The 23,264-nt window shown below is 51.0% G+C and overlaps 1 protein-coding gene across 1 annotated transcript; it reads left to right on the top strand.

Annotated features, from left to right (window-relative positions):
- Positions 1-3,834: 3,834 nt before the first annotated feature.
- Positions 3,835-21,718, top strand: LOC119250298 (zinc finger protein 420-like). Its single transcript, XM_054696878.1, is given in 7 exon segments — positions 3,835-3,876; positions 8,450-8,584; positions 12,154-12,280; positions 13,464-13,532; positions 13,986-14,078; positions 14,529-16,364; positions 16,367-21,718. Coding segments are annotated over 6 exon segments (2,409 nt in total). The 5' UTR covers positions 3,835-3,876; positions 8,450-8,569; the 3' UTR covers positions 16,636-21,718.
- Positions 21,719-23,264: the final 1,546 nt, after the last annotated feature.

The raw sequence follows: 23,264 nt of genomic DNA, 5'->3' as shown, positions 1-23,264 counted from the left end.
TGCTGGGGAGAGAGTTTCTTAGGTTTGCTCTGCTCTCCTCAGCACACCACAGCTTTTATTAGCAGAAACTCTAACAGGGGGGTCCCCAAGAAAGGGGGAGGTTCCAGGTTTCCTGCCCCACCCAAGGGAGGGTAGAGCTGAGCAGGGAGAGACGAAGCTGCAGAGGAGACTGAGGAAGGAAGGAAGCAGGATGGAGCCAGCAGGAGCCCTGGAGGAGGCGCATGGAGCCGAGAGGTAAGTGAGGAAACTGCGCTTGTCTTTTGGTTGTGGACGGGGTGACACAGATGTGGGTGAGACCCGTGGGGAGGTGACAATGGCGGGTTTTGTCTTGATTTTGATTTTGCTCTTTTCCTTCCAGACTTGTCTGGTTGTTTCTGACCCTTTTCTGTGGGTCCCCACTGGAAGCTGCTTTAGACTTGTGACAGGATTTGGGGCCTTGCTCTGGGCCAATCCTGCTTGGGTGACTTTTACCCACGAGGGGATGGGTAACTTTGGGTGCTTGATTTAGAAACTATATTTTTTACCTTTCCTGTATTGTTTCCTAATTGTATTAAAGTTCCTTCCCATTAAAGTCTCCTATGTTTTGTGTTGATGTGGCGGATGGCAGAACCCATTTAGAGCAGGCAGGTTTGCGGGGTCTGGGCTTCCCCTCTCCCTGCCCTGGAACAAAACAACAAAGCTACAAAGCAAGATACAGGATAGGCAGAACTACAGAATGATGATTCATTTTCTTATTTCTGAGTATTCAGCACTTGTTCTTTTTTTTTTTTTGAAGATTTATTTATTTATGCATCCAAGAACTGGGGTGCAAGCCAGAGGTCCGGGGGGTGAGAGGACTCACCAGAGACAGAGTGGGGAGCAGAACAGGCAGAGCCACTGAAATCCACTGCTGAGGGGAGCAGCGGGTGAGACAGGAGAGGTCTGCTGTGCCATGTGGGTAGCTCCCTGGCTGGCCGGGAATCGAACCCGCACTGCAGAGACTGGGGACAGCTTCACAGCACTGTGCTCAACCCTTGGTGCCACCTGGGAGGCCCTTCTTCTGACACATGTTCATCGCCAAGGTTCTACATTGTTTCTTTCCTAATTTAGTTGGCTTCCTAGGCATAGTTTTGCTGACTCAAGAAAGAACATCCTGGTCTGTACAAGGGCCAGTCATTCCACCTGTGCTGATCTGTCTCTTAACCATGACCAGTCTTCCCGCCATGACCTTGATGTTTTCTTTGTCCCAATGATGCAGTTACAAATGACTGGTCTCTAAGAATTAACAAGTTTGTCTTTCCCCATCTCTTGCAATTTCCCCCTTATTTGACAAGCGTGCCTTCTTTATGTCCGGCCTCCCAGATAAGCATGAACAAGTTTTTCTTTCCTGTCTTTCTTGCAATTACCCCTTTGTTTGACAGGCTTGCCTTTATGGCCAGCTTCTCGGATGAGCAGCAACAAGTCCTCCTGCATTTCAAGGAAGAGGGAGTTAAACGTCAGCTATTGAAGAAAAGCAAGTTGGCGCCCACCTGTCTCCATGCTGACCCCTGCCCCCCCCTTTGCAGACCCTGGCCCACCTTCCCCTGTTTTCCCTTTGTGTAAACACCCTGCACTCTGCCAAAGGGCAGGACGGTGTCTTTCACCCGTGAGCCTGCTGCCTCCTCATTTGTCGACAAATTAAACCACTTTCCTTTTCCTCAAACTCTCCTTTTATTGGCTGAGGGAAACTGAGGCTGGCGTTCTGTATCACCAGCACTCCACGCCTTAGGGGTCCCCAACAACTTTAATACAATTACTGTGCAATACAGAAAAGACAATATAATTTTCAAATCAATCACCCAAAGTTACCCATCCCTTCGTGGGGAAATGTCTGGCCAAACAGGGTTGTCCCCAAACAGGGCCACTGAGGCCCAAAAGCCTGCCACAAGGGGATCCATAGGAAAGGGGCAGAAGGGGCCAGCACTTCTGGGACAAAAACCAAGATAAAAGCTGCCATTGTTAACCTCCGCAGGGGTTCTCACCCACGTCTGATTCAACCAGCCCAGGACCAAGAAGCAAGCACAGTTTCTTCACATGTTTCTGCACTGTGTGCCTCCTCCAGGGCTCCTTCTGGCTCCATCCTGCTTCCTTCCTTCCTCAGTCTCCTCTGCAGCTTCTGCTCCCAGCTCAGCTCCACCCTCCCTTGGGTGAGGCAGGGAAAGTAGAAACTCCCCTTTTCCTGGGGACCACCCTCTTGCAGTAGAACACGGGGTGTTTTCATAGTGCCAGTGAGTCCCAAGGCAAGTTTGGGTTAATTAGGCAGCTTCAGGGACAACAACAGGCAGGGACTTCTTGGGAGTTAAAAGAGGCTTCTGAGATAAGGGCAGTGAAATTCAGGAGGGTTAATGGGGGTGTAACAGGGGGTCCCCAGGAAAGGGGGAGGTTCCAGGTTCCCTGCCCCACCCAAATGGAGGGTGGAGCTGAGCAGGGAGAGAAGAAGCTGCAGAGGAGACTGAGGAAGAGAAGGAAGCAGGATGGAGCCAGAAGGAGCCCTGGAGGAGGCACATGGAGCTGAGAGACACGTGAAGAAACTGCGCTTGCCCTTTGGTCATGGACTGGGTGACACAGATGTGGGTGAGACCCGTGGGGAGGTGACATTGGCGGTTTTTGTCTTGATGTTGATTTTGCTCTTTTTCCTCCAGACTTGTTTGGTTATTTCTGATGCTTTTCTGTGGGTCCCCACTGGAAGATGCTTTAGACTTGTGATAGGTTTTGGGGCCTTGCTCTGGGCCAATCCTGCTCAGGTGGACTTTACCCATGAGGGGACGGGTAACATTGGGTGCTTGATTTAGAAACCTGTATTGTTTCCTAGTTGTATTAAAGTTCCTTCCCATTAAAGTCTCATGTTTTGTGTTGATGTGGCGGATGGCAGAACCCGTTTAGAATAGGCAGGTTTGCGGGGTCTGGGCTGCCCCTCTCCCTGCCCTGTAACAACCTCAAGAGGATTCACCAGAGACAGAGTGGGGAGCAGAACAGGCAGATTGACTGGAACACACTGCTGAGGGGAGCAGCGGGGAGACAGGAGAGGTCTGCCCTGTCGTGGGGGTAGCTCCCTGGCCGGGATCGAACTCAGGGCGTAGCAGTTACAGCGCCTGAAATAGCCTCTGGGCTACCAGGGAGTCCCTAAGGGCGCATTTTCAAGGGATGGGTTGGTCAGGAAAAGGGAAGGCGAGACGACTCCGGCACAGACAGCAGCAGCTGGAAAGAGCTGCCGAGGCTCCTCTGCGAAGAGCAAGTTTGTGGCAAGAAGCACCCGCAGAGCCGGGCGGGGTGCCCCGGGGTGGAAGGGGGGCGGGAAGGGCCCTGGAGGACACCTGGAGAGAAGGGCAGCGCCGGCCCCGGAGGCGAGGCTGGGAAAGCGGGGATCCCGGGAGGTGGGTGTGGGGGGCAGGTGCGCAGAGCACCGGGGAGGAGGGAACCCCGACACCGCTGCCTTCATTGTGGGGTGAGGGGCTGCCGGTCGAGGTATCTGTGGTCACTGCCAAACAATCCGGAGCGCGGTTTTAAATGCAAATGGACTCGTTTTGCCTTTCCAAAGGCTTCCAGAAATTCCAGGTTCACTGCGTTTTCCGAGGCGTCGACTATTTGCCCCCCGGGGGGCGCGGCCACCTGGAGCGCGCCGAGCCCCGCCCCGCCCCCGCGCCCCGCCCCCCCGCGCATGCGCGCTCCCGCCCCGGCGCTCCGCCGCGCATGCGCGCTTCCGCCCCCGGCTCTCCCCTGCGCCGACCGTCAGGATTTTGGGGTGAAGTCCTGGCCGGCGTCACCCGGTTTCCCTGGATCCAGCGAGGAGGCTCCATCTGGGCTTGGACTTAGAAAACCGTTGGCCCGAGAGGGCAGCGTGAGCCAGAGCGCGGGACGGTGAGCGCATCCCGGGGCCGCGGGCGTCGGGTCAGGGCCCCGGGCCGGGCGGGGGGCGGGGGCTTCGGGGTCTCGTTTGGGGCCGGGAGGAACGTGGGGGTCCGGGTCCTTCCTGAGCGTGACCCGGGTCCCCGTCCGCCCCCGAGGGGCGCCCCTGCCCGGGCTGCTCCGGGGTGCGGGTGTCGCCCCTTGCCGAGCCCGGGGTGCGGGTCTCGGGGCCGCCCGGGCCGTCGGGGTGTCTCGGTTCCTGCGGACGGGGGGTGTCGTGTGGGGAGCGCGGGGTGAGCATTTCTGGGGTCACACCCCGCCCCCCCGCCCGGGTCTGCGGGCAGGAGGGCGAAGCCGCGTCCGGGCGCCCGGGCTGAGCGGCTGCGCCCCGATCCCTCCAGGGCGTCTCCCCAGAGGGGACCCCGCCCCCTGCGCCCCGGGCGGGCACGCGGAGGCCAACAGGGGTCCCCGCGGGGCGTCCTGGAAAGGAAGGGGTGAGCCTGCCTGGGCTCCCCGGCCTCGCCGGGTTTGGGGGGCCCGCCGGGGTTGGGGGGCGCCCGCCGCGGGAACCGTCTCCTCTGCCGCGAGGCGCGGCCTCCCCTCCAGGCTCCCGCCCTCGCGGCCCGGCCCCCTGCGCCCCGACTGCGGTAGCCGCCGCGTGCGGGGGGACTGGCCGAAGTCGGGGCGCAGATGCCGCCGGCCCCGGCTCCAGGGAGCCTGGCGCCCCCCCTCCCGCCCCCCCCTGCCTCTGCCCAGACCCTTCCCCGGCGCGTCCGCGTCTGTGGAAAACGCTGCGGGGCTCGGCCCTGCGGTCCCGGGGCGCTGCGGGAGGGCGGACTCGCCGGGCTGGCGTCTCCCCATTCATTTGTATTTTCAATTTCTTGGAAATGAAAAATTCCGTTGTCCTCTTTTTTATTGTTTCAACTGTATTTAATAGTTTTTCCTTGTACAGATTTTTCTCTCGGTTAAATTTATTCTCAGTCTGTTCTTTTTTTTTTTTAAGATTTATTTATTTATGCATACAAGAGCTGGGGTACAGGCCAGATGTGAGAGGATTCACCAGAGACAGAGTGGGGAACAGAACAGGCAGACTGACCAAAATCCACTGCTGAGGGAGCAGCGGGGAGACAGGAGAGATCTGCCGCGCCATGTGGGTATCTCCCTGGCCGGGGATCGAACTCGTGCTGCAGTGGCTCCACATTGCTTCATTGGTTGCATCTAAACCCCTTGCGCCACCAGGGAGTTCCCTCTTCCGTTCTTTTTGATGCAATTGTCAATGGTACCGTTTTCCTAATGACTCTTTCAGGTGGGTCATTATTAGGGTATAGAAACGCACCTGAGTTTTGTGTATTGATTTTGTCTTCTGTAACCTGACTGAGCTCTACTTTTTTTTATTTTTTCACTTCTAGATGTTTTATTTGGTTATTTAAAAAGTTACTAGTTTTGGGCCTCCCTGGTGGCGCAAGGGGTTAAGCTCCACACTATGAAGCAATCCGCAGCCTCTGCAGCAGGAGTTGGATTCCCAGCCCGCCAGAGAGCAACCCACATGGTGCAGCAGACCTCTGCTGTCTCGCCCGCTGCTCATTCTGCCTATTCTGCTCCCCATTCTCTCTCTGGTGAATCCTCTCACCCCCTGCATCTCTGGCCTGTACCCCAACTCTTGTATGCATAAATAAATAAATCTTTTTAAAAAAAGTTACTTGTTTTTAAAAATTTATATTTATATATTATTGTATTCCTTTTTGTACAATGTATGCTTTCTCCTCTCAGGTGTACTCCCCATAAAATTCCCACCTCCGATTCACCTATGCACCATCACCATAGTCCTTGTGCTCTTCCCGCCTCTATTTTGATCCCTCTCCCTCACCCACCCCTGTAGAATGTCTCTGATTTATAGTTTGCCTGTTAACTTTATTTATGATAATTATATATTTTTTCCTGATCCCTTACTGGGTTCCCCTGTATTCCTCCTATACATGAAACCATCCTATATTTTTCTTTTTCTTTCTGGCTCCTTTCACTGAGCATGATCCCTTCCAGCTCCATCCATGTTGCTGGGGGTGGTATGAGTTTATCTTTTCTGATAGCTGAGTAATACTCCATTGTGTGTCTATACCACATCTCGATCGAGGCATCTAGTTTTTGGCATGTGAGTTGTTTCCATATCTTACCTTTTGTAAATAGTGCTGCAATAAACATAGGGGTGCAGGTATCCTTTCGAAATAATGTTTTTGTGTCCTTTGGGTAGATTCCTAGGAGTGGAATTGCTGGGTCATATGGTAGCTCCATTTTTAGTAGTTTGAGGATCCTCCACATAGCTTTGCATAGTGATTGGCAAGTTTGCATTCCCACCTGCAATGTAAAAGGGTTCCTTTTTCTCCACATCCTCACCAAGGTGGTATCTCCTTGTGGTTTTGATTTGCATTTCCCTGATTATAAGTGATATTGAACATTTTTTCATATACCTTTGGCCATTTTCATTTCTTTGGAGAAGTGTCTTTTTAGCTCTTTGGCCCATTTTTTGACTGGATTGATTACTTTGTTTTTGTTGAATCATGTCAGCTCTTTGTAGATCTTTGTGATCGGTCCCTTGTCAGGTGTATCATGTGCCTAAAATTTCTCCCACTCACCAGGGTTTTTCTTTGTTTTGGTTAATGTCTCTTTTGTGGTACAGAAGCTTTTTAGTTTGATGTAATCTCAGCTCATCATCTTTTCCTCACTTTCTTTGCATTGGGTTATGTGTCTTAAAAGATGTTACTGAGATGTATGTCATGTAGTGTTTTGCTTACATTTTCTTCTATATGTTTTATGGTTCCAGGTCTTATGTTCAATTCTTTTATCCATTTTGAGGTGGGTTTTTGGCATGATGTGAGATCGTAGTCTAGCTTCATACTTTGGCATGTGGCAGTCCAGTTTTCCTGTACCATTTATTGAACATACTATCCTTGTTCCATGGCATATTATTTGCTCTTTTGTGAAAGATTAGTTGTCTGCTGCTCCCCTCAGCAGGGTCAATATGTGGGTTTTTTTCTGGGTTTTCTATTTGATTCCATTGGTCTGGTGTCTATTTTTGTTCCAGTACCATACAGTTTTAATTATTATGGCTTTGTAGTATAGTTTGAAGCCTGGGCGTGTGATAGCTCCATTCTCCTTTTTAGTCAGGAGAGCTTTGGCTATCTGGGGTTTTTTGTGCTTTCCATATGAATTTCATCAATATTGGCTCCATTTCTTTGACGCGTATCATTGAAATTTTTATCAGGATAGTGTTGAATTTGTAAATTGCTTTGGTAGTTGAACATTTTGCTAATGTTAATTCTTCCATTCCATTAGCAGGGAATACCTTTAAATTTGTTTGTATCTTCTATTTCTTTTAGCAGGTTTTACAGTTTTCTTTGTATTGATCCTTAACCTCTTTTGTTAAGTTTATTCCCAAGTATTTGATTTTTTGGGGGGGGTGTTTATTATAAAAGGGATGGTTTTCTTGATTTCATCTTCTTTGGATTGATTGTTTGCATATTGGAAGGTTACTGATTTTTGTTTCTGTTATATTTTTTTAGAGATTTATTTTTATTTATGTATTTAAGAACAGGGGTACAGGGCAGAGGTGCAAGGGGTGTGAGAGGATTCACCAGAGAGAATGGGGAACAGAACAGGCAGACTGACTGAAAGACCCTGCTGAGGGGAGCTGCGGGCGAGACAGGATAGGTATGCTGTGCCATGTGGGTAGCTCCCTGGCCAGCCGGGGATTGAACTCGTGCTGCAGAGGCTGTAGACAGCTTCACAGTGCTGTGCTTAACCCATGTGCCACCGTGGAGGCCCAGGAAATATCTTGTCCTAAGTCAGCTTTTTCCTGTTTTGTTTTTTGTTTTGTTTTGTTTTTCTTCAAGAAAAGCAAGGATATAGAGCTTGTGTATATCAGCCTGGCGGCAATATCAGCACTTGCTCTGTCATGAACCTGCCAAAATTTACTGCCTTAAAAAACACCCAGCCACATTGTTGGCTTGAAATAATAGAGTTTTTGGGGTTGAGCTGCTCAGTTTTTAGGCTGGTGTGACCTGGAAGACATGTGAGACTGCCATCATCTGGATCCTTGACTGCTGACCACTTTTAGATGACTTCACTTAATTTTGAGTGGTTTTTCTGGTGATTGGCTCAGCAGGTGCCCCTCACAGGCCACCCTGGTGTCCTCAGGAGGTGATGGTGCTGCAAGAGCTCGTCCAGCACTAGGTGCTGATTTCCCAAAGCAAGTCACACGGCCAAGCCCAGGTTGGTGTTGGCTAAGATACCCTGAGGGGAGGGACACCGGGAAGCTAGTCTTTGGGACCATGAAGGGGAACCCCCAAAGTGTGTATGACGTGCAGCTGCTCTGTAGGATCATGGGGGGAAACGCTGTGCTCCGGGTCCCTGGAAAGTGAGTCAGTGCTGAGCACCGTGCGGGTAAAGCAGCAGGGCAGATGTGTGTCTCTGTCCTTCAGGGTAAATTTAAATCTAAATTCTACCAGTGACTGGACTTGCTGGTCCCTTCCTGCCCCTTCCCCAAGTGTGAAACGCTGCTGTGGACAGACTCTCGCTTTTGCCTTCTCAGCGGACGCGCTGCGAGCTCAGGCAGCACAGGCGGGACCCGCCGCCCCATCTCTTCCCGACCCGCCCGGCCTCTGCCCAGCTCGGCCTCCACAGCCTCCGTGCGTCTCTCCGGGCACCTGCCATGGCCACGCCTCGGGTGAGCTGTTTCCTCCTTATGTGTCTAGTTGCTCTGCTCGTGCTTGACGAGCTTCACGGGGGCCCCAGAGTAAATGGGGAAGCAGCCACGTGACCTTCTGCCTCGGGCCCAGACACGCACACAAGGGGAAGGCGGCGTCAGCAGGAGGGCGGGGGCTGGAGAGAGCACAAGTCTCTGCTCACCTGGTGCCGTGGGAAGAGATGGACACGCCCGTGACCTGGTGAACCACCCTTTGCAGGAAGGCCCGCTGCCTTCCCCCGGGACACGGGCCGTGGCAGGCCCCAGAGTCTGTGGAGTGTAGGGTCTCACAGAGGACGGCGTGGACATTGTCTCGTGACCCCTCTGGAAATGAGCACCCAGCATCCCGCGGTGGTGACGGCTCTCTGGTGCTAACGCCCAGCTTGACAAGGTTTTTGTGCAGTTGCTAAATCCCGTGGTCTCAGGTAGCTCTGGGAAGGCCCTCGCAGACGCAGGACTCACACCTGCCGTGTCTGGGGATGGACTCGCATGCAGGCCCTGCAGCTGCTGCCCTTGCGCTTCTCTCAGCTGATCCCCACACCCGGGTTGTGCAGCAGGCTGTGGAAAGTTCTATTTTCTGGCGCATGTTTCCTCTGCTCCTTTGCGCTGCAGACCCACTTAGTGTAGCCCTCATCACTCTGTTGTGAGGCTCACCAGTAACCCAAGTTACCGTCAAATCTCACACCGTTGGATTCTCGAATCATCTGCCATATTTGAATATACCGTCCATGATGTCCTGGAAATTCCTTGCCTGTTAGCTTCTGTCTCAGCCTCTCTGGTGATTCATTCCGTTTCCCGCAATTTTTGTGCTTCCTTCTTCTGAATGTTGTCACCGCCGTGATCTTCACACTCTGCAGCCCTCCCCGGGTAGTCAGCCCTCTGTGGGTTGGAGGGTCCCAACTCTTTCCCTCCAGCTTGGACCCCCTGCACAGTCTTCTCTCCCCAGGTTCAATTCCCGGTTGAGGGCTTTATTGTACATTTCCAGAAGGCACTTCCAGCTCAACACATGGGATGGACAAATGCGCTCAGGATGGGCCTTTCTACCAGCTTGGGATTACCTCCTCCGCTGTCAGGTTTAATCTGATCCAGTGAAAGTCCTGGGCTTTGTTCTGTTAATTTTTTAAAAATCTGCATTGGTGGGGCCTCCCTGGTGGCACAGGGGATTAAGACACAACATACGAAGCTATCCGCAGCCACTGCAGGTCAGGTTCGACCCCCGGCCAGGGAGCTGACCCACGTAGTGCAGCAGACCTTTCTTGTCTGGCCCACTGCTCGCCTCAGCAGTGTATTTCAGTTGGTCTGCCTTCTGCTTCCCACTCTCTTTCTGGTGAATCCTCTCATCCCCTGCACCTCTGGTCTGTACCCCAGTTCTTGTGTGCATAAATAAATAAATCTTTTTTTAAAAAAAATCTGCATTGGTGCTCTTGAGCAAATACAGAACTTCCTCTTTTATATCATAATATGCCTCCTTGGCAAAACCTGAAGGATGTACTGGCTCCATGACCGGCTTTGTCCCCTGTAAGCTGTCCTACTCGGCGAAGCTTGTGGGGATGGCTGTCAGGCACCCTGGGTGTGAGCTAGCCCTCAGGAGTCCGTGAGAGTTGTTTGAACACGGGTCAAAGCACACAGAATCTCATCATTTTTTTGTTTTTATAAATTTATGTGACACTGTCTTTTATTAAAATGCAGTTGAATATTTCTAGCTCCAACAATGCCCTGCAACATTTCAAACTCTTTTATAGACTGTATTTGATTCTGCTGCATTAACTTATTATTCAAAATTAATTGGGAAACTCACTATGCTATTGTCTGGAATTCTGGTTAACAGTTGCTCCATTATAATTATTATTTTTTTAGTGATTTATGTATTCATGCACACAAGAGCTAGGATATAGGCCAAAGTAGCGGGGTGTAAGAGGATTCACCAGAGACAGAGTGGGGAGCAGAACAGGCAGATTGACTGAAACACACTGCTGAGGGGAGCAGCAGGGGAGACAGGAGAGGTCTGCTGCGCCATGTGGGTAGCTCCCTGGCCGGGGATGGAACTCGTGCTGCAGAGGCTGCGGACAGCTTCATAGTACTGAGACTTAACCCCTTGCGCCACCAGGGAGGCCCTGCCCTTTTTTAATAGGCTTTATTTATTTTTGTGTTTGAAAGAACAGGTTTATTAGAAAAGGGACAGGAGATTAAAGGACACTTGCACAGACACAAGGGGTCAGAGAGAGCTACCCTGAAAGGGACAGGTTTGCTGAGAGAGGCCTGTGTGGTTGCAGGCGCGTGACCTGGAGGAGAGCTGCCTGCACTGAGGGAGGCCAGTGAGGAGACGCCCCAGCAGGTACAGGTGACGGGCAGGCAGGAAGCTACTGCCCTGCGGAGGGACAGAGTTGGTGAAAGGAGGCACCTGCATAGTCATGGGTGGGCAGAAGGACTGCTGCCAATAGACTTTATTTTTCTAGCAGATTTATTTTGTTTTTTAAAGATTTATTTGTTTATGCATATAAGTACTGGGGTACAGGGTGCAAGGGTGCAAGAGACAGAGTGGGGAACAGAACAGGCACACTGGCCGAAATACACTGCTGAGGGAAGCAGCGGGTGAGACAGGAGAGGTCTGCTGTGCCATGTGGGTAGCTCCCTAGCCGGGGATCGAACTCGTGCTGCAGAAGCTTTGGATAGCTTCATAGTGCTATGCTTAACCCCTTGTGCTGCCAGGTAGACCCTTTTATCGCAGATTTAGGTTCACATCACAAGTGAGCAGGCCAGTGACTTCAGATATATTCCCTGAATAATCCCCACACACATCGCCTCCTCTATATTGACATCACCCCATTACAGTGGTACGTTTGTTACAATCACACAGCAACATTGACTCATCATTACCACCCAAAGCAAGTAGTTTGCATTCTGATTCAGTTTTGGTATTGTGGTTTTTATGGGTTTGGGCAAATATGCAATATGAGATGTCTTTAGGACTTCTCTGAAGTACAATATTGTTAGTACAAAAGTAATTTTATTTTTCTCCTTTTTTACCCCACTCACCTTTATCGTGTTTTTGACATACCTTCTCTATCGCTTTATTCCAATAATTGAGAATTATACATAATTCTCTAAAGCACTTGAGAAGTCCTTTTGGAGTAGAATTTTATTTATCCTATTTTTGAAACAAGAGCATTTCCAGTTTTTAGAAGGAAGCTCTGCATGTATATTTGGGAACGATGAACTAAAACAGATCTGGGGGGCTTCCCTGGTGGTGTAAGGGTTTAAGTCTCAGGGCTATCACACTGTCACCACTGCACCCTGAATTTAGTCCCCGGCCAGGGAGCTGACCCACATGGCGTAGCAGACCTCTCTTCTCTCACCCGCTGCTCCCCTCAGCAGTGTATTTCAGTCAGTCTGCCTGTTCAGCTCCCCACTCTGTCTCTCGTGAATCCTCTTACCCCCCACATATCTGGCCTACACCCCAGGTTTTGTATACATAAATAAATGCATCTTAAAAAAAAATTATGAACTCCCAGACTTCCTGCTTTTCTGACCTAGCCCTGTCACTATTACAGGGAATAGTGTCATTCAAGGACGTGGCTGTGAACTTCACCCGGGAGGAATGGCAGGACCTGGACGATGCTCAGAGGACCCTGTACAGGGATGTGATGCTGGAGACCTACAGGACCCTGGTGTCCCTGGGTGAGTGACGCTTCCCTCCACTGCCAAGCGCAAGGACAGTTTTCTTTTTTTTTTTTTTTTTTGTATGTTTGTTTATTTTTTTCAAAATTTTTTTTTATTTGTGCATACAAGAACTGGGGTATAGGCCAGAGGTGCCGAGGGTGAGAGGGTTCACCAGAGACAATGGGGAGCAGAACAGGCAGATCTACTGAAATACACTGCTGAGGTGGGCACTGGCTGAGCCAGGAGAGGTCTGCTGCGCCATGTGCATTAGCTCCCTGGCCGGGGTTAAACTCTGGCCACAGAGGTGATAGTGCTGAGACTTACCCCTAGGCCACCAAGGAGGCCCACATGGATAGCTTTCTTTATGGTAAATATACAAGTTTATGAAAATAGATGCTATTTTATTTAAATTAAACTTTAATACTAGATAAAAATTTAAAAGTAAAATGCTTAAAATTCCAAGCCAGTGAGAATGTGACTATACAGTTTGCTCCTATAGGCTTAAATTTGCCCTCCATAAACAATTTTTTTTAAGATTTATTTATTTATGCATACAAGTGCTGGGGTACAGGCCAGAGATTTGGGGAGGGAGGGTATTCACCAGAGACAGAGCAAGTTGGGAGAGTTCTGCTGTGCCTTGTGGGTTACTCCCTGGCCGGCTGGGGATCATTACTTGTGCAGAGTGGGGAACAGACAGACAGACTGACTGAAGCACACTGCTGAGGGGAGCAGTGGGAGAGGCAGGAGAGGTCTGCTGCACCATGTGGCTCCCTGGCCGGCCGGGTTTTGAACTCATGCTGCAGAGGCTGCGGACAGCTTCATAGTGCAGTGCTTAACCCCTTGCGCCACCAGTGAGGCCCCATTAAACAATTTTTTAAAAAAATTGATTATCAATTTATTTTGGAGATCGAGATCAGCCTCAGCACCTGGCTCAGTGCTGGTGGAAGTAATCTGTCAAACAATCCAGAAGGATTTTGAGTTGCTTGTGGATCCTCACTTGAAAATGTTCCCAAGTCTTCGAATCTTCACCAATGGAATTTTTGTGCTGATTCTCAGAGTTTTATAAGATTTGAGCTGGTCCTTTCATGTTGAGGTTCTTTTCTTTGCACCTTTGTCAGGTGGCACAGGCCTTCCCCAAAATTTCATGTTGGGCTGCTCCAAGTAATTGTAATTTGGAGTATCACCATCTCTGGTTTCACAGACATAACTTTGGTGTCTTTCAAAGCTGTGGCCTCCAGACCGACCTGTTCCTTGATGAGAGTGAATAGTGGTGAGTCACGAAAAGGAGATTGGGGATGAGACTCCCCAGCACAGCTGGGAACTAGTCTTCCACACACACAAAAACAAAAAGTAACACAACTCTTAAAACTCTTCTTTTCTTTTAAAAATTTATTTATGCATACAATAGATGGGATGCAGGCCAGAGATATGGGGGGTGAGAGGATTCACCAGAGACAAGAGTGGGGAACAGAACAGGCAGATTGACCGAAGTACACTGCTGAGGCGAGCAGCGGGTGAGTCGGGAGAGTTCTGTGCCATATGGGTTGCTTCCTGGCTGGCCGGGGATCGAACTCGTGCTGCAGTGGGTGCGGATAGCTTCATAGGTTGCGTCTTAACCCCTGCGCCACCAGGGAGGCCCTCTTAAAACTCTTCTATTGTCATTTTTTGAAGGCCATGAACCTCACAAGTTTCGTCAAAGTCCTTCTTTATTTCTTATCAACAGGATGTTGTATTAGGAAACCTGAAGTGATCATCAGGTTGGAAGCAGGAGCACAGCCATGGACTGCAGAGAACCCCCAAAAGCAGAGCCTCTCAGGTCAGTCAGTGCATGCTGGGCAGGGAGGGTGGGGAGAGCAAGTCCCTAAGATACTGGGCACATGGACCTGTTTATCAGTAATGGTTCCCCGGTTCAAGGCCATAGTACACTTTGTCTCCTTGTGTTATGGGAGAGACTACCTACATATGTAATGAATGTGGGGAATCCCGTGAAATGTCAGAATCCATTGCCAAAGAGAGGACTCCATCGAGGAGACTCAGTAAGAATGTAACAAATAGGAGAAAATATTTTTTGAGATTCTAGCAAAATTTATTTTTCACAGATATTTTGAATAGACACATCATAAATGTAATCTAAGTCAGAATAATTTTAGGAACAAATTCCAGCACACTCACTGTCCGAAAACTCAGGAGAGAAAAAACTAATATGATTTGTCTTATGTGTTTCTGTGAAATATCTGTTTAACTCAAGTTTATAAAATACAAACAGGTGAGCAACCTTATGAATGTTGGAAGACCTGTAAGAATTCAACCCTCAAGAAACATCGGAGAACTGTTACAGGGGAGAAATCTTATGAGTATAAAAAGAGTATGAAAAGTTTCACCCGGAAGTCAACTTTCAAGAGCCATCAGCAAACCCCCACAGGTGTAAAACCCTATAAAAATAAAAAATATAGGAAAACTTTCTTCCAAGAGTCAGCAACCCTCAAGATACATCAGCGCACTCAGACTGGAAAGAAACCCTATGAACGTAAAGAATGTGGGAAAACTTTTAACAGGAAGTCATATCTCAATAAACATCAGAATACTCACACTGGAAAGAAACCCTATGAATGTAAAGAATGTAGGAAATCCTTCCTGTTGCGGTCATCTCTTGAGATACATCAGAGAATTCACACAGGAGAGAAACACTATGAATGCAAAGAATGTAGGAAAACCTTCTTGTGGCAGTCATCCCTGAAGATACATCAGAGAATTCACACAGGAGAGAAACGCTATGAATGCAAGGAATGTAGGAAAACCTTCTTGTGGCGGTCTTCCCTCAAGATACATCAGAGAATTCACACAGGAGAGAAGCGCTATGAATGTAAAGAATGTGGGAAAACTTTCTTGTGGCGGTCATACCTCAAGATGCATCAGAGAATTCACACAGGAGAGAAAGCCTATGAATGTAAAGAATGTGGGGAAGCCTTTTTCTGGCCGTTTGACCTCAAGATACATCAGAGAATTCACACGGGAGAGAAACGATATGAATGCAAAGAATGTGGTAAAACCTTCTTGTGGCTGTCATCCCTCAAGAGACACCATAGAATTCACACAGGAGAGAAACGATATGAGTGCAAAGAATGTAGGAAAACCTTCTTGTGGCGGTCATCCCTCAGGATACATCAAAGACATCACACAGGTAAGAAACACTATGAATGTAAAGAATGTGGTAAAACCTTCTTGTGGCTGTCATACCTCAAGCTGCATCAGAGAATGCATGCAGGAGAAAAACGATATGAGTGTGAAGAATGTGGGAAAACTTTCTTCTGGCAGTCATCCCTCAAGATACATCAGAGAATTCACACAGGAGAGAAACGTTATGAGTGCAAAGAATGTGGGAAAACATTCCTGTGGCAGCCATACCTCAAGATACATCAGAGAATTCACACAGGAGAGAAACCCTATGAGTGTAAAGAATGTAGGAAAGCCTTCTTCTGGCCATTAGACCTCAAGATACATCAGAGAACTCACACAGGAGAGAAACCCTATCAGTGTAAACAATGTGGGAAAACCTTCTTGTGGGAGTCATCCCTCAGGATACATCAGAGAAATCACACGGGAGAGAAACGCTATGAATGTAAAGAATGTAGGAAAACTTTCTTTTGGCAATCATCCCTCAAGATACATCTGAGAAATCACTCAGGAGAGAAACCCTATGAATGTAAAGAATGTGGGAAAACCTTCATACGGCCGTTAGACCTTGAGAGACACCAGAGCACTCACACTGGAGAGAAACCCTATGAATGTAAAGAATGTGGGAAATTCTTCTCGAGGAAGTCGTCCTTCATGAGACACCAGAGAATTCACACAGGAGAGAAATCCCACGAGTGTAAAGAATGTGGGAAATCTTACTTTTGCCTATCAGCACTCAAGAGACACCAGAGTAATCATACAGGAGAGAAACCCCATGAGTGTAAAGAATGTGGGAAAACTTTCTTCTGGATGTCAGATCTCAAGAGACACCAGGGAATTCACACAGGAGAGAAACCCTATGAGTGTGAAGAATGTGGGAGAACTTTCTCCTGGCAGTCATCCCTCAAGAGACACCAGGGAATTCACATAAGAAAAAAAACTATGAGTGTGAAGAATGTGGGAAAACGTTCCTCTGGCAGTCAGCCCTCAAGAATCACCAGAAAATTCACACAGGAGAACAAACCCATGAGTGTGATGAATGTAGGAAAACTTTCTTGAGGCACTCAGCCCTTAAGGCACATCAGAGGATTCACACAGGAGAGAAACCCTATGAATGTGAAGAATGTACAAAAACTTTCTTCCAGAAAGCACATCTCACTAACCATCCCAGAACTGTAACCTTGACTAGCCAAGACTGACCATTCATTCACAATTTCAGTATTCTTCAGTTTGATGCAAACTGCATTCTCCCCAATACCCCCCTTAACCACGGGTAATTTAGTTGTGGCAAGGAGATTTTAAAGATTTATTTATTTATGCATACAAGAACTGGGGTTTAGGCCAGAGTAAGAGGAGGCACCAGAGAGAGAGTGGGGAACAGAACAGGTGGACTAACTGAAAAGCACTGCTGAGGAGAGCAGTGGGCGAGACCGGAGAGGCTGCTGGGCCATGCGGGTAGCTCCCTGGCTGGGAATCGATCATGGCAGAGTGGCTGGTGCTAGCTTGAGAGTGCTGAGACTTAATCCCTGGGCCACTACGGTGGACCCCAGGCCAGGAAATTTTAAACACAAGTGTGAACTTGAATCCAACCAGGTCACTGAAAACTGCCCCGGATGTCTTTTCATATTCTGTGGCCCTGGAGTACATGTGACTTTATAGGTTTGTCTTCGGAGCCAAAGGGTGAAGACTGTATCAATATGGAAGGCTTAGGGTTAGAGATAAGAGTTTTTTGTCTGTATTTTTGCAAGCCCACACTGCTCTCTGACATGTTATGTAGGACTGGTTTTAACTTTTTGGTGAAGGACGAAAGGGCCTCATTCATAATGGGTGTTCACACGCAAGAACGTGACACGCTTCTCCTTTTGCTTGTAGGAAGGAAAGATGAAGTAGCTTTTAAATTTGATATTAGGTGTGAGTTAGCCAAGGGGACTTGAATGAAGAAAGATTAAACTCGAGGCAAATGTGGACACTCACCTAGATATTTATTAGGACTGGAATTTGAAAATGAGTTTTTTAGGAACTTACTGTGTCTCATGTAAACTTTTCTACCGGGAGGAGTCAAGGAGATGAATGTGCTGGCGTAGCATGACGTACTCAGAGAAGCGAAACGTGTGCCTCGGGTAATAGCAGGAATGACAGGGGATGTGGACAAGACACAACTGGACATGGACCCGGCTTCCCTGCACACATGCTTCTGCCAAAACCGCCATCAGGCTGGGCCTCCCTGGTGGTGGAGGAGTTAAGTCTGAGAGCTATCATGCTGCCACCGCTGAGGCCTGAGTTCCATTCCTGACCAGGGAGCTGACCAGCACGTGGTGCAGCAGACCTCTCCTGTCTCACCTGCTGCTCCCCACTGTAGTAGGTTTCTGTTCTACTCCCCACTCTGTCTCTGGTGAATCCTCTCACCCCCACCCCACACCTCTGGACTACACCCCAGTTCTTGTATGCACAAATAAATAAAAATAAGTCTTTCAAAAAAAACACAAAAAACCAACAAAAAAAACCTGCCATCAGTAGCTTTATAGAGAACCATCCCCAATGTCATGGTGTCTTCATGGCTTTGATCAAGGACATCCCTCAGCGGTGGAGGAAGTCCTGCAGGGCACCCGCGCTTGTGGAATTCATCCCTCATGCCACATTCCCTACCAGCCAGAAGCTGCTGACCTTAAGGGTGGTTTTCTGAAGACTCAGTTACAGTGTTTATCTCTGGCAAGACTGGCACACTTTGGTTCCTGTCCCTGCAACTTTCTGCTCCACTGGCCTAGAATTCCAGAGGGAGGGATGCATCCTCCCAGACACAAGGGTGATTCCATCGACCTGGCAGTTCAGGCTGCTGCCCAATCCCTCCCGGTTCCTCCTGCCTCAATCAGCAGACCAAGATGGAGTTGAGCAATCTGGTGTGACTGACCTGACCACCACTGGCAAATCGGACAACTGCCCCCCCGTGGGGTAAGGACAGTGTGTCTGTGATACGGGAGACTCAGGGTTTCTTTTAGAATGACCGTGCCCTGTGGTAAGATCCATGAGAAACTAACAGCCCACTGCTGGCAGCATGCCCATGGCCAGACCCTTCAGGAATGGAGGTTTGGGTTACTACCCCAAGAAACAACATAATTGTCTCCTGGGTGTGTGTGTGTGTTTGAGGGGGGCAGTGTTGGAAGCCCCATGGGATGAGGGGAGATTCCTCAAGTCCAAGTGGAGTGATGAGAAGCCTGCAGGGGCTACACTGGAAGTGTGTGCAGCCAGCCCAAAGGCAGTGTCCTATTGTGAAACATCAGGTGCAGAAGTTGGGCGAATGAGTAGGGAGTGCACAGTGTGGGGATGGCCGTAGGGGTGTAGCTATGTTGGAGTGAGCAGGGGCTATAGCCTGGGGCTCTGTTCTTCCCGCTGGCCAAAGCATGTTACGTCTGTTCTGTCGTCTGCCTCCTGTTGTCAGCAGGCACCGGTTTCCCGGGATGTTCCTCATACCTGGACTTTTGCCCTTGGTGAGAGGCCCCTGCCTGACCCTCCACCTAGCCGACAGGCAGGGACTCTGGTCACCAGGACAATAACCCTGAGAACGAGGGGGTTTGGGGATCCCACACATAGGTGAGGTGCTTGCTGAACGGAAAGGACATGATGAACAAGTAGTGGGAAAAGGTAAAAAAGTCATAAATACCAAGTATGACTCCACGACCCCTTACAGAAATGAGGCCTCCTTGTCCTGATGATCTCATTTTGATACAAGTATGTCGTGTGTGTTATGTGTGTTGTGTGTGTGTATGTGTGTGTAAAATATCTTCGTTTTATTCCCTCTCTAGCTCAGCATGTAACAAGATGTGTTGACTTTAGATCATAGTATTGTTCCTCTGCATCACAGTATGAAAGGTGCAGGATTGCAAGGGAGAGGTGGTATTGCTCAGGGACATGCTTATGCAGCATGGATGTGTCATGCTTGATGGGATTGTGACCCTTTCATTGTCTTTGAAATTAAGTTTAAGGAGGAGTATATGCAGTGACTTCTGATGACTAATTTTGTGATGATGCTTTTCTGTTACATTGTCCTAATTCCTGACCTTTTGGCTTATGTGGAATAACCAACTCCAAAGCAAAGGCTTGTAGTTCTTCTAAAAGTTGCTTGGCATTTAAATATTGACTGTTTGATGTGATAGGTTGTAGGCACCAAATGTTCCTCTTTCCTGAAGATTTTCTATGTGCCCCAGCAGCATTTATTGGGGACTGAGATCGCCCTGCAGGGACAGCTGGGACATGAGTCCCTGCACACACCCCAGGGCTCCCTGCCTTGTGTCTCCTTCCCGCAGCGCTACGAGGTCTCATTCACTGAATACTTGTAAAGTATCGTCTTTTTTTAAAAAAATGTTTTGTTTATTTTTATATAGAAGAACTTTTTGCATAGAAGAATGGGGTGTCGGCCAGATGTGTGGGGGTTAGAGAATTCTCCAGAGACAGAGTGGGGAACAAGACAGGCAGATGTACCAAAATACACTGCTGAGGGGGAGCAGTGGGCGAAACAGGAGAGGTCTGCTCCGCCATGTGGGTCACCTCCGTGGCCGGAGAGCGAAGTCAGGCCATAATGGTTATAGGGCTGACACTTAACCCCTAGGCCACCAGGGAGGCCTCTGTAAAATATTTTCATATCCTGCAGAGACGTCCTCCCAGCTGGTTCATTTATTTGTTAAGTTTTTTATTTTTTAATTTTGTGTTGAACTGGGGCGTAGGCCAGAGGTGGGGGTGGTGGGTGAAAGGATTCACTAGAAGCAGAGTGGGGAGCAGAACAGGCAGATTGACTGAAATCCACTGCTGAGGGGAGCAGCAGGTGAGACGGAGAGCTGCTATACCATGTGGGTTGTGTCCCTGGCCAGGAATCAAACTCAGGCCATTGAGGTGGGCCTTGGAGGTGGTAGCACTGAGACGTAACCCCTGTGCCACCAGGTTGCCCTCACCTGGTTCATTTTCAACACTTTGGAAATGCTTGGACCTTTTCATTTTCATATCCATTCAGAATCAGCTTCTGTATTTACACAAAAAAGATGCAGAGTTGGGCCTCCCGGGTGGCGCAAGGGTAAGCTCCACACTATGAAACGGTCCACAGCCTCTGCAGCGTGAGTTCGATCCCCGGCCTGCCAGGGAGCTACTCACATGGTGCAGCAGGCCTCTTCTGTCTCGCCCACTGCTCCCCTCAGCAGTGTATTTCAGTCAGTCTGCCTGTTCTGCTCCCCGCTCTGTCTCTGGTGAATCCGCTCACAAACACCCGCCCCGCACCTCTGGCCTGTACCCCAGCTCTTGTGTGCATAAATAAATAAATCTTAAAAAAAAAAAAAAAAGATGCAGGGCCTCCCTGGTGATGCAGGTGGTTGAGCACAGCGCTGTGAAGCTGTCCGCAGCCTCTGCAGTGCTGGTTCTCAGTGCAACCCACATGGCAAGCAGACCTCTCCTGTCTCGCCCGCTGCTCCCCTCAGCAGTGTATTTCGTCAGTCTACCTGTTCCCTGCTCTGTCTCTGGTGAATCCTGTCACCCTCCTGCGCATCTGGCCTGTACCCCGGTTCTTGTATAAATACAATCTTTAAAAAAAAATTATTTCCCTTGCTGGGCCTCCCTGGTGGCTCAGGGGTTGTGACGCAGGGGTTGAGATGCAACCTGTGAAGCTGTCCGCAGCCTCTGCAGCACGAGTTCGATTCCCGGACAGGGAGATACCCTCATGGCACAGCAGACCTGTCCTGACTTGCCCGCTGCTCCCCTCAGCAGTGTATTTTGGTTAGTCTGCCTGTTCTGCTCCCCGCTCTGTCTCTGGTGAATCCTCTCACCTCTCTGGCCTGTACCCCAGCTCTTGTATGCATAAATAAATAAATAAATCTTTAAAAAAAATTTTTCCCTTGCTCTTCACCATCATTTATCACCTAAGTGTGCGTTACTAAATGTATGGTTAAAGCATGGTTTTAATTCTGTCTATTCTTTAAAATCTGAATAAATTAAATCATATTTATTTTACATCTTGACTCTCAGCAATATTTCGGCAAGATTAAGCCACACTGGATGCAGCTAGAGCCTAATTTCCACCGCTGTGTAACTCGCCCATTCTATTCCGCGTGCACACGGGGTTAGAGAGGCTATTTCACGAGTACGGACAGTCTGGTGCAGATTCTGCTTTATTTAACACTAACGTGAGTGTTTTCCAGCTCATTAGACACTACTCAGTTTTTGCTCCTTGCTCTCTTTCATTTTTGTGCGCCCTGTCATCTATTGGGCCGTCCCCTGGGGTTTTCATTTGGCGTTTCCCAATCATGGAATTAGTTTCTCGTGAACAGAACAGTAAAAACAGACGCCGAGCGCGCTGCAGCAGGGTGGTCGCAATTTATTTTGCGAGGACTGCAGGCGAGTGGGCGCGCCGGCCCCGCCATCCCCCGCAGGAACGACACCCCCCGGCCCGCCCCTCCCGGCCCCCCGCGCCCCGCCCCTCCCGGCCGCCTCCCGGGCCCGCGGGCCTGAGGCTCCGACCCGGCCTGGCCCGCCCGGCTCCGCGCCCGGCGGCTCCTCGGCGGCTCCTCGGCGGCTCCTCGGCGGCTCCTCGCGCGCTGCCGTGCCGCTCGCTGGCCGCCAGGCGGCGCCCTCGCCCCCCGCGCCCGGCCCCGAGGCCCCTCCCGCCCCCTCCAGTCCCCGCGGCGAGTCGCGCCCGTCGCCCCGCGCCTGCCCCGCGGGGTCCCTCCGCCCCCCGGGCCCGCGCCCCGCTCTCCTGCCGGGCACCGTCTTGCTGCTCGTCCGCGGCGCCGACCGCGAAGGCGCGTCCTCCGTTGTTTTGAAAAGATTGATTTACGCACACAAGAAGTGGGGTGCGGCCGGAGTGCAGGGGGCGAGGACTCAGCAGAGACGGGGGGGGGTTGCAGGCAGAGCCACCGGCACACACGGCTGGGGGCAGCGGGGGTCGGGAGGGGTCTGCGGCCCCTGGGGGTACGTCCCTGGCCAGGGCTCGAACTCGTGCTGCGGGGGCCGCGGACAGCCTCGCAGGCTCGGCTCAGCCCCGCGCCCCGCATTTCCTCCATTTCCCAGAGCCCCCCAACTTCCGACGGCCGCGACTGCCCGCGTTTCCTCCCGCGCCCCCCAGGCAGCGCCCCCAGCTCCCCGCGCCGCCCCCGCCCGCAGCCGCCCCCGGGGCTCCCCGCGCCGCCCCCGCCCGCAGCCGCCCCCGGGGCTCCCCGCGCTGCCGCCCCGGCCCGCCAGGCGGCGCCGTCGAGTCCGGCCGTCCCCGCGCCCGTCGCGTCTCCTCCCCCGGCCGCTGCGCCGTCCGCGCCTCCGGAGAGGGGGGCGGGGCACGGCCGGAGAAGGACGGGTTTGGGGGCGCGTGTCCCCCACGCGCGTCAGGCAGCGGGGACCCGGGGGGACCTGCAGCCCCGCAGCGCGGCCGGCCCCGGCGCGGGCCCCCCTGGGCGCGGGCCGCGGGCGCGTCGGGGCGTCTGAGCGAGACTCGGGGCGCGGCGCCGGAGGGCGGACCGCGGGGGCGCCCAGGGGCGGGCGGGCCCCACGCCCGCGGGGGCAGGGCGGGGTGAGCCGCCCCCCGGCGCGGGTCGCCCGTCGGGAGGGACAGGCCTCCGGCCGCGCCGTCCCTTTCCCTGCAGCGTCTGCGGACCCGGCGGGACTGAGTTAGGAGTTTGGTTTCATCCTTGAAGCCTTCCATTCCCTCATGTGGCTTTTGGGGTCCAGAGGCGCCGTCCCCCAGCAGCCCAGGACGCCCTCGGGGGTTCCCTGAGCCCAGGTGAGTAGGGAATGCGTCCTGGAGGCCCCCCCCAGCCCCCTCTCCCCGGGGTGCCCGAGCGCGCGGCCGTGCGGGTGGGGG

Source organism: Talpa occidentalis, unplaced genomic scaffold, assembly GCF_014898055.3.
Source record: "Talpa occidentalis isolate TD23 unplaced genomic scaffold, MPIMG_talOcc4v2.1 talOcc4.17, whole genome shotgun sequence".
NCBI classification, from domain to species: Eukaryota; Metazoa; Chordata; class Mammalia; order Eulipotyphla; family Talpidae; genus Talpa; species Talpa occidentalis.
This window is presented reverse-complemented; position numbering and strand designations above follow the sequence as displayed.